This window comes from Balaenoptera borealis (genome assembly GCF_965194805.1).
Source record: "Balaenoptera borealis genome assembly, chromosome: 13".
Classification (NCBI taxonomy): Eukaryota; Metazoa; Chordata; class Mammalia; order Artiodactyla; family Balaenopteridae; genus Balaenoptera; species Balaenoptera borealis.
Window position 1 is genome coordinate 41,039,418 of NC_138870.1, and position 11,565 is coordinate 41,050,982.

General features: G+C 46.4%; 1 protein-coding gene across 2 annotated transcripts; it reads right to left on the bottom strand.

Annotated features, from left to right (window-relative positions):
- Positions 1 to 389: 389 nt before the first annotated feature.
- Positions 390 to 10,916, bottom strand: ZNF641 (zinc finger protein 641). Of its 2 annotated transcripts, none has more exons than XM_082352473.1 (6): positions 10,773 to 10,916; positions 7,897 to 8,105; positions 7,180 to 7,271; positions 5,860 to 5,947; positions 4,949 to 5,062; positions 390 to 4,086 (listed from the first exon to the last, which is right to left on the bottom strand). In XM_082352473.1, exons 2-6 carry the CDS (start codon positions 8,078 to 8,080, stop codon positions 3,332 to 3,334), a joined length of 1,233 nt encoding a protein of 410 aa, XP_082208599.1. In that variant the 5' UTR covers positions 8,081 to 8,105; positions 10,773 to 10,916; the 3' UTR covers positions 390 to 3,331. The 2 variants fall into 2 exon arrangements, with proteins under 2 accessions (XP_082208599.1, XP_082208598.1); XM_082352472.1 differs by having other exon boundaries at positions 5,860 to 5,989.
- Positions 10,917 to 11,565: the final 649 nt, after the last annotated feature.

Sequence of the window (11,565 nt, forward strand, 5' to 3'; positions counted from 1 at the left end):
CACCCCTTTGCTCCCTGAAGGCATAACATCACTTTAACAAGGGAAAATCTTTTCCTTTTTCCACTTCCACTATCAGAACTACAGCTTAAAATGTAGATAGCTCTGAGAAAGCTAACCCTTTGGTTACAATCTCCATTGTAAGGGATTCTTTGCAGAGATACTCTGATGGGGTGGAAAGGCAAGGATACTTGGGCTCTGAATAGGGTAGAGGCACCACACAGAGGGAAAAAGGTGACAGGTTCCTAAATATGGACTTCCCTATTTTACATTTTGCTCAGAGAGAACACGGAGATATTTTTTATTTAAAGGGGATAGGATAGGGTAGACATGTGGCAGAGGCAGTTGGGAGGAAGATGGGAGTGTTCCCTGTGGAAAAAATCACTCAAATCTCTTTGCCCAGCTGATGGCTGTTGCTTATTTTATTTTTCGTCCAAGGGAAGTGGTGTTGGACGGAGGTAGAGAAGACAGCAGTACAGTAGAAATGACCTAAAGGGATGCCCCTTCTGCAGAATGCCCTTAGATGCCATGTTGCCTTTCAGTTGGGTGCTATGAGTGCACCTACACTTCGGGGGCTTCACTTTCTCACCTTACAATTACTAAAACAGATCAAAGGCTGGAGGTTAACACCTGGTTATTAAGAGGCATGATCCGATGGTATGGACAGTCACCTCATACAAGTCTTTAAAACAAGGTTCGTGAGGAGCTGGATTTGTCAGCATGTCATATGAATTTTTTAAAAAACATAGAGTAGAATGTAAGCAATACCCTTCAAGTCATTAAAGACTAGACACTCCTTATATCCTATCGCCTCTGGTATCTTAGTCCTTAAAATGTTTAGTGATCCTTGCCTTGTAATTCTTGACACAAATATATAATGACCATATTGGGTCAGGGTGACTCCTTTCTTTGACCCCCATTTAGTGAATCCATGGATGGGCTGTGAACCTGTTAAATGTGTATGCAAAACTGAGTGAATTACTAATATCTTTTTTTCCTCAAAAGTGAGTTTATGGTTTTTTGTCAGATTCTCAAAAGGGCCTGTGATCCAAAACAGGTTCTGAACCATTGCTCACATAGAGCTGATTTGTATTAATGAATGAGGCATAGTGGGAGGGTAAAAGAAATGGCATAGTCCAGTTTTGCCAGTGGAACCCAGTATTTTCCTGTGCCCTGGGGCATCTCCTAATACTGATCCTAAAATGCTCCTGTCTCTGAGGACCTGGGACAAGGATGCCTTACAAAGAAAGGGCTGGCCATTTTGCTCTATTCATAGGAACATAAGCAAGAGAAGTACATTCTAGGCAAAGAGGGAAGGCTGCTCTGAGCAGAAGGGAGGTAGGGGCTGGGTTGCTCAAGTCATACCCACTCTAAGAAGCCCAGTGAGCAAAATGACCCTATTTTTGGCTCCATTTGGGCCCAGGACTCTAAGGAGCTATGATTCACCCAGTTTTTCCTAAGCAAGTGGAACAGTCATTAAACTAGACTGTTGCAGCTAACTTCCTCTTGCCTCTCTGGTTAATTCCACCAACTGTGGTTGAGAAATGTGTGTTAAGGAAAAACCAGAATCTAAGCATTAAAGAGAAAATATCCCACTTCCATCCTCTTTGCTTTTCTCCCTCCCTAACCCCAAACTGCTCTTACATACAAGGTAGTTTTTAAATGATAAGATTGGTATTAACACATCATCAACAAAGAGAAACAATGACCAACTCATCAACTAATGGATGCTAGAATACTTATGCAAGTTCTGGAGTTGGAGAGTCTTAGGGCAGACACCTTTCCAGAATTGGGAGGAAAACCAACCAGAAAGCTCATTACCCTGCATCAGCTGAATAGCTAAGCCACAGCCATTTCCCCTAAAGTTCTGTTTAGGGGACTGAGATCCACAAGAATAACTCTGCCCCCTTGATGAGGCAGTCAAGGTCAAACAAGAGTGGTGATAACAACCTGCAAGCACTGTGACTCCTGCCTTAATTTCCCAGCACTTAAAACAAGACCAAAAAATCCACTAAGCACAAAGCTTCTATATGTACCTTGCTTGAAATCAGTAAGAAACAGCTCACCTCACTGAGGGTGTCTCTTTCTCTCTCCACTTTGGCAAAAAGAATCTGTGGCCCACAGATTCAGACCTAGACTTAAATATCCACAGTTGTCTTGATCTCAGTGATACTGGGGAAGGCTTTATACCTCAACTGCCACAACTTGACCCTTTCCACTAGGGCTCCCTTGATCACTCAGCTTACTTACTATCTTGAAACAAAACAAAAAAATCCTTACAATCCCCACTACCCTCATCCCCAGAACATAGCCCCTAGAAAATCTAGCTTATACAGTTTGCACTTTGCATGCTCTCTTCAAAGACCCTGCACACAGATACACAGACACATAAAGACACTGTCAAGAGGAAAGGGGTCTGTTCAAGGGGATAAAGTATTTTTCTTCTGTGTGGGCCTGGGTTACTTGGGGGTATAAGGTCCATCTCTTAGCACTGTAGTGTGGTGTCTCAGCTGGATATATGTATATGCAGGGTGAAGGGAGCAGGAACAGGGGTGAGAAGGTTATTGTTTCTGTTTTTCAGCAGGTTGGGTGAGAGGTGTGGATGTATATTCAGATGATCGGTGTAAGGATGATGGGCCCACACAAGAATGAGGTCTGCCCCTCAGCTTTCATCTGGATAAAAAAGGGGGCTCTGGGTGCCTGATCACTATCTCTTTCCTGTTTCCTCGTTACTCTCTAACCCAGTGTTCACCAGTATGTTTCATGGAGTCACCAGTTCTGTGGGATGTGAGATAAAAAGGATACTGAAGTCAAATAAATTTAGGAAACACTGCATTAAAAGAGGCTTAACCATTTGCTCTACTGCATAAATTTTCAGAGCCTTTAATATGCCAATATGGTCTTTCTCTTCATATATATATATATATATATAGAGAGAGAGAGAGAGAGAGAGAGAATAGTTATGTTATGGAAGGGTGATACTCAAAATATTTAACGACTGGTATGGCATAAGCTCCAACCAACCAATCCAAGCAGTTTGGGCCTTAGCCAAAAACTGCTGGTACCACTGTACCCTGGAGAATGGGTTCAGGCTGAATATCAGCCCATGCAGTAGGCACTGTTTCCCAAAAGTTTTGCCCAAAGAACTCTACTTTATGTGGCATCTCATAGAACTGGTGAGAAATACTCTGGCCAATGCTGGAACCTCATCTTTCTAGGGATGGACTGGGACTCATGACTCTGGCCACGGGGGTGCAGGAGAGGGTCAGCTCTGGCAGAGACTCCTGGTAGCACCGGTTGAAAGATGTGACCACAGCTGCAACAGAAACAGATTTCAAAAGACAGATGTCCCTCTGTCCCAGCTGCTCCGGGGACTCTGTCCCTGGTGGGTCAGCAGGTGCCTGTCCAGGTGGTGTTTACGGCCGAAGCTCTTCTCACAGCGCGGGCACTGGAAGGGCTTCTCCCCGGTGTGCGTCAGCCAGTGTCTCACCAGGTGGTGCCGTCGGCCAAAGCTCTTCCCACACTCAGTGCACACGTGGCACTTTGGCACTGGCGGAGCGCGCTGCCGCTTCCGAGCCCCAGGGCTCTCTGCAACCTCTTGGCCCTTGCAGGGTTTGCCTTCTGCGTGTACTCTCTGGTGGCTGGCCAGATGGGAGTTGCATCGGAAATTCTTTCCACACTCAGAGCACTTGCTGGGCTTGTCATGTAGGTGGGTTTTCTGGTGTCGGATCAGGTGATGTCTTCTCCCAAAGCTCTTCTCACACTTGAGGCAGCTGTAGGGCCTCTCCCCAGTGTGTGTTTGCTGGTGCCTGGCAAGGTGGGAGCCCCACACAAACTGTTTCCCACACTGGGGGCATGTGTGCGGTCTTAACAGGGAATCCATTTCTGTGCTACACAGAAGGTTTGAGAAGCTATCTTCCTGAAGAAACGGTGGGCCAAGGAGCATGCCTCTGGAGCTCCTGGGCATGGAATCCCAGCTCTCATCCTGCTCTGGGTTCCAGAGAACGGTATCTTCAGACACACTAGATAACATTCTGGGAGGTTCTGCTTCTAGTTCAGGGGTATCCCCTTCGTGCTCACTTCCATCTCCTGTGGAGAAGGGAAAATACCGACCCCAAGAGGGGAGTCACAAGGGAGTACCCCAGGACCTGAGTCATAGGTGAGGTTGTATGATGCCTATTAGGGCCTAAACCTCACCCCATAAAGGCTGAGAGAACAGATTTTAATGTTGTAGAAGACAGTGCAAGAGGTACAGAGGTTAAAAGCCTAGCCTTAGGAGACAGATACCCAATTTTGAATCTCAGCTTTCCCACTTAACTTCTGTAGGCTTTCCTTTCTTCTTCTGTAAAATTGGAATCATTATAAGATAGATGTTATAAGACAGATAGGATAGTACCTGCATATAGTAAGCACTAGTAAATGGTCTATGCTATTGTTGTTATTTATTACTGTTATTTATTTAGCACTTTAAAAAAAAACTATTAATCACCATCTTCCTGCCTAAGCATAGATGGAGAGAGTTAAGAAATGTGCTACAATCATCACTGGCTGGGTGACCACCTGTCAGCACTAGAGACATTGTGGAAGGCATTTCCACAATGGGTGGCAGGTTGAACAACAACAACAATTAACATTTATTGAGTGCTTATTATGTGGCTGGTACTGTTCTACTATGGTTACATATTTAAATCTCACAATAATTTATAGATGAGGAACCCAAAGATAAGTTAATTACTTTTCCAAGGTTCCACAGGTATGGTCCTGGATTCAGATCCACAAAGTTTAGCTCCAGAGCCTGCCCTCTAAACCACTGTGTTACACCGTCTTGCTTTTGAAGAAAAAGATCTCTAAACCTTTCAGTACTATAACTCTCTGAGGCAGAGGAGGGACATGTAATGATGAAACTCCAAAAGGGGTGAAGGCCGTGGCTGAGTGTATTCTACGTCATTACCTGTATATGTGACCTTCAGAATGTCCCTCTCTTCTAAGTCCTGGGGGTCAGGAACCCATTGTTCTTCCCCTCCTTCTAGTTGAGAAAGCATATCCAGTTTGGGGATTGGAAATCCTGCCCATGGGAAAGGAAAACAGAGATGTCAATTAGTTCAACCATAATTCTCATTTCTGAAAAAAGCTGTTTCCTAGATTATTCCTTGGAACTCTATAGATAGAAAAGGCCAGGGGACTTCCCTGGTGGTACAGCGGTTAAGACTCCATGCTCCCAAGGCAGGGGGCCCGGGTTCGATCCCTTTTCAGGGAACTAGATCCCGCGTGCCGCAGCTAAGACCCAGTGCAACCACATCAGTAGAGAAATATTAGGAAAAAAAAAAGATAGAAGGCCAGATACAAGCCTTTCCCTCTTTCCCCCTCCCGTTTCTGTTCAGTCCCTCTTCTTTCTTTCAGAAAATCATACTTTCTTCCCAATGAGTGTTCTCTTCCACTCAAAGTTCAAATACTTCCAGTCCAACTGTCTTTTCTGGTCATAACTTCACTTAATTAGCCCTACTGCAGCTGTCTCACCACCTACACTCCCATCTTTCCCTAGGTGGTTTCTGAGTTTCCAAGGACTCAGTTCCATCTCTTAGGTGTCCTTCTCTCTGCTTTGAAAGAACCTCCCAATTCCCAACCACGAAGAGCCTAAAGTTCTCTTCTCTAATAATGCACATCATTTTGTTGTTTTTAAAAATATGACACTTTACTTCCTTTCCCTTTGAATTAACTCTAGCATTCTTTCTCTAGTGGAAGCCTAGACAGATTCTCTGCCTAGAAAAGAACCCCAAATAGACGCTCTCCAACAGCCCTGGAGCAGATGACTCCATTCTCCCAGAGTACAGTCATTTAGTGGCTGGGGAAGGCCATGCTTACTTAGAGAGACCACTATCCCACAGTTTTCCTGCATGACGTATTCTCCATAAAAGTCTGTCTGAGAAGGGTCCAGGCTCCGCCACTCCTCCTGAGAGAAACACAGTGACACATCCTTGATGGTTACCAGGCCCTGAAACAAAATGTAGCATCATCTGTCAGCAGCTGTTCCTTAAGGAAAATGGGTTCTCAGTATAAAAGGCTGAGGTAGTAGTAGAGGGGAGAGGGCAAGAGAGTGTCTAGAAAAAGAACTGCCCAGAGGTCCCTGGGCAGGGCACATGGTTTTGGTGAAGAGGAAATGAGGAAAGGGGTAAAGGTAATGGTCCGTGAATGAGCGAGGATAACGGCTGTAGAGGAGTTTCCCAAATTGGGACCATGAGAAGTTGGAGGCACCACAAACTCTTTGGTCCCTCTGTTTAGTTACAGGTGTCTGCCCAGTCTCTTCTCACCGGCCTTATTCTTTTCCTTGTAGAAACTGTGTACTAGCTTCTCCTTTCTCCACTTGACCTTTCCTTTCCTATCAGCACAAAAGAATATAGATAAAATATTCTTTCTTGCCCCCTTCCCCTATTATGCCATATCCTTATCTTTTAAGGGAGCATAGTGTGGCAGTTAGGAGCCCAGATTCTGGAGCCAAATGACTCCTAGCACTGCCACTTATTAGCAGTATGACCTTATACAAGTGCCTTAATCTTTTTCTGTCCAATTTTCTCATCTGTAAAATGGGGATAACTGAGTTTCTCTCAGGGTAAAATGAGTTACTATACATAAAGCACTCAGACAACAGCAAGCATGGTAAGCACTTTGGGAGTATGGATACTACTACTACTATTATTACTGTCTTCCCATGGCTCTCCCCTTGCCTTCTGAATCTAAACCTGTTTTCTCTCTCTGGCTCTGCCCCTTTTTACATCTTTCTATCTTCTATTCTTTTCCATAAATGCTCTATCATCCACCCAATCCTGTCTACTTTATGTTCTTCCAAGCTTCCTTCAGGTCCTCTTTTCCTAATCTTTCCAGATTTATTTCTTAAAGGACATTAATGAATTGTTCTTAAATTCCCCCTGTGGATAGCACAGCCATCCATTAAAAAACAAAACAAAACACCTAACCTCTAGGAATTCCCTTCTTCTCATCATGCCTCCATTCATTTTTTAAAAGGGTATTATGAGCCCCTTGGAAAGGGATAGAATCTGTTCAGACATAAAATGGACATACCATTAGTGGTCATGTGAAATGACAAATCAATGGAATGACGCAAAGGCTGTAGAAAGGCAGCGTTGAGAAAACCCTGAGAGAGGCCAAGGGAAGAACACAGCCCACCTGTGATCCAGCTGCAAGAAGTGCAGCTGCCATCTCCCAATCTCCAGTGCTCCCTTCCTGGGGAATGGCAGGAACCCAGGGAGCCGACTGAGCTGGTGAGGGGAGAGAGGAACCATTAGAGATGGGGCATCCATCCTTTCCCAATTAGAGCCTGGGCCCTATTTTAGAGGGGCTTAAGGGTCACATTTTTTTTCCTATATTTTTACCCATTGGTAAGACTCAAATGCATAAATGTAGTAGAAAAGACTCTCCCTCAAAATATCCTGAAAGGGTACCGAGTGGTTGTTAGTAGAGCATTTATCTCATCCATTTCTACTCGACTAGCTGTGGTTTGAATTTATATTATTTGAATGTAATTTTCATCTTGTAAAGTGCATTTTACCGAGTGTGTTTTCCAACAGCAGTCAGTGTTTCTGTCACTTCCTTGGTTTCCCATATTTGTTACCACTAACCATGTAGCATGTGGAGGGAGTGATTATGCAAGAAACGGGAGAAGCCCAGTTACATGGTTTGCAGAATCCAGGTGTTCATTATATTAATATTTCTGTGACCAGAGCCCATAAGTTCCTTGTATTTCTGTGACCTAGTCCTGGTACTGACTATGCTGTTCAGTCAGTCCATGGCAATTTGGGGATTTTTAACTCTACTTTTTCAACAGAGATTAGAAGACTATTCTCTGCACTGTGCTTCCCACACTCACCCCCTCCGGGCTCTCACCCTTCTCCTGAAGCGACTGTGGCTCCTCTTCAAGGTCACAGCACAGGTGCTCCAGTGGCCCTGGTGCTGTTCTCCATGGCCCCTCTTCCTGGCTTCCCCTTTCCACCTGGGGCTCCACTCCATCCAGCTGAACACTCATTGATTCCCATCCTGTCCCCAGGGCTGCTGTCTGTTCTGAAAGCATTTTTGCTACAAACCCAAATTGTGACCTGGAACAAATTCATATCAGTTATGCCCATGAAAATGGAAAGGGGTGATATTCCTAAGGGAGTTATGGAGAACAGCCCAGGGAGAAAAGATGACACTGGATAGGAGGAGCTTGATGAAAGATGAACTTTAAAAGCTTGATGTGTTCCAATCAATTGAACCTGAGCCAGAAAAGAGCAGGTGCTACACAGCAAAGTCACAAATGTTTATTTTGGGGCTGGAAGAACTTCATTAAAAAAAAAAAAAAGAACAATCCTGGAAATTCAAAAGCTATCAATTAATTTCAACAACTGAAAATACTTAACTGGAAATTTCAACCACTGAATGTAAGCAATCTGGAAATATGCAGGATGGGATGCAAACAGACTTGCACTCAATAAAAACAGATGTAATTACACATAAGATTTTCTGCCACAAATCCCATTCTCATCAGTTAGTCTAGAATGAAATGATTACTATACGTAGAAGTCCTAGTCAAAGGGTGTATTTTTTATGAGGCTGTACCAAATGGTGCCTTACTTAGGACAAGCCTCAACAAACAGACATATAACTTGTCACTCTGTTGTAGAAAAAGAGAACTGGTAGTAAATATGGTAGAAAGATCAATAACTTGGAAAGCAGGTATAAGACTCTAAAGCAACCCTAAAAGATAAGAGAAACTGTTGGTCAGTTAATGTCTGATTGAGAAAAGAAAAGAACAGAAAGGGTTTGGACTAGGTAGAAAAGGGGGAAGCAGGTGCTGCTAACATGACCCTGGGGTGAATTAACAGCCCTGTGATTTAAGACACAAGAAAGAACCTGAGACACAGGATAGAACCAGTCAGATCTCATTACAAAAACATATTCAATTTTAAAGAAGCGTATGGTGAAGCCAGAGTGTGTTCCATCAGAAGAAACAAAAGTGAAGAAAGGGATGGGAAATATGTACATTGGGGGAAAGTTCAAAACAATGGACATAATCTTCTCTTGACTAGGGAAGAAGGCTGATGAATGATGCTGCCAATGAATAAAAAGAGAGATGTTTTCTATCTCTATGTAGATCTCTTCTCTTGATTGCAAGAGAAGAGATTTAGGTTAGATTAAGAAAAAATTCCTAATAATCCTGCAGTGCATGGGACCTGGTTGAAGGCTTTTTGCTCTGGACATCTTAGGAGCAGGACAGGTTGTGTTGTGATAGCGGTCTCCCTGCCTTACAGCAGGGAAATAGTCTATGAGACTGTGAAGAGTCCCTTTTTGCTTGGCAACATCATATTTTTGTGATTCTTACTCAATGCCCAAGCAGTCAGAGCCAGTGAAAGTCTTCCACAAACAGGTCAGAACCTTGGTAACTGTTCTGGCTCACTCGTATCCATCCAAAAACATTTGCAAGAATCCAGGAGCCCAGGATAGGTAATGACAACTGTCAAGTTGTTCATTTTCTTGCCTATTTGTCTTCGACAAAAGAGGTAGGTGGGAACTCTAAGCTCAATGCACAGGAAGGGAACAAATTTCCCTTTCATCTCAGAAGTCCAGAGATGTCTCAGGGCCTCATGGGAGCAGCCTGGACTGATTCCCAGCTTACAAGGTTTCCTTTTCAGAGACTTCTCATGAGAAAGGAAAATTCCCAATAAAGCAATAAAGGGAAAGTTCCATCTTAGCTTTTTCCTCTGACTTCCAGCCCCTGTATTCACTTCACTTTTAACATGTAAAGCATGGATTCCCCCTCTTCACCAGATGTCTTCCTCATTCTCTAGCTCCGTTGGAAAGTCCTCCTTCAGGACTTTACCTCTAGGTAAATATCTGGACACCTGAGACCCACTTCTCCATCTCTCCAGCAGCAGAGTCCCTTGATAGGAAGCCTCTTTCACAGGCCAGATGTGAGCCTCTCCAGACCACTGACAGAAAACCTGTGGAAGTGCTAGCAGAAATATCAGCAAAGGAGGGGGCAGGTACTTGTCCTCAGACTGCATTTGCTAAAATATATGCTCTCTCACAGCCAGCACCTGGGCAGTTAAGGTGTCAGCCCTAACCTGGTTTCTCCCGGCTCCAGGATGATCTCAGGCCTACTGGAGTCGGGGTTCTAAGACTTTCACTTCCCGCTTTTCCTCACATATCTGGGGGGCATGGCACCTGTAGAAGTTGGTTTCTGCAGCGAATGTTGTTGGATAGAGAAAGGGCCATGCTACCGAAATGAGTAGTCCAAGGACACAGGGACAGTCGCGCTGTCAGAGAAGCCTGGCCCCTGCCCCGGGCGGGGCGTGGGCGGGACGGGCGCCCGCTCCGGAGTAAGGTTGCTTCTTCCCTCCTTGTCACAGTGCCCCTGGAGAGGGTCAGATTTCAGAGAACCCGAGAGAGGCAGAGCTGGAGCAGGGGAAGTGAGGTCAGAAAACAGGTTTCTCGTGAACTGGGGCATGAGCAAGTGAAGAAAAAGGAGCCGCGGGGTGACCTGCGCGCGGTGACAGCGGCGGGAACCCGCGGGGCCTGACAGCGACGATGTGGGGACGGGGAGACAGGAGAGGGGCGAGCACAGAATGTCAGTGTGGCCGACCCCCGCTCCCCAGAATGGCAGCGACCCAGAGGCCGCGACGACGCTCCTCCCCGCCCCCACGGGTGACCGGCCCCACTCACCGCCCCGGGAAGCCAGGCGTCCCTCCCTCCAGCCGCGACTCCCTCCGCCCGGCCCCACTCACCCCGGTCGTCTTGGCCTGCGGCCCGGTGCCTCCCTCCCGGGCGCCGCCTGCCCCTCCCCTCCGCCCTCGCTTCCTCGGAGCCGGCGGCCGCGGAGCCAGCGACAGGCGGAGACGGCGGCCCGGCGGGCGCGGGCGGGGCGGGCACAGGAAATCCCCGCCCGCTTCCGGGGCTCGGCGGCCGCGGCGGCGCCGAGGTGGGTGGGGGCCGGGGCGGGGGACGGGCTGCGGCTCCAGGGCCCCCAGGCGGCCCGGCCCCGCATCTCGGCGCCCGCCGCCCCTGGACGCCGCGGGCCCAGGCGCCAGGATCCCGGCCGACCTTGGCGGCTCGCCCCCGCCCTCTCCCTGACTGACCATCTTCCGTCCCGGCCACGCGGCCTCCCGCGGGGTCCTTTGCACACAGGTTCATTAATTACCTCGACATTTAACAACCGCTCCTCACATGCCAACGATCTCTGTGAGAGAGATTTCTCGAGACAACGGTCTGGAATTCCTCAAGGAACTCACCTTCTAGGTTTCAAGATAGCCAGGGTGATGACAAGGGACTGGAGAGAGCGTTGAGGAGGAATCACTAATTCTGAACGAGGTTGACTTCACCAAGACGTGTGTCTGAAGTCGGCCTTGCGGCTGCATTGTCCGATTTGCGGGAGCCACCAGCCTCCGGATTGAGGTGTGTTGTAACATACACACCAGATTTAGAAGACTTAATTAACAAAATGTACAATAGCTAATAAGCAATATTTTGAATATGTTCGGCTAAAATGTATTGTTGATATTCACTTCACCTACTTCTTTC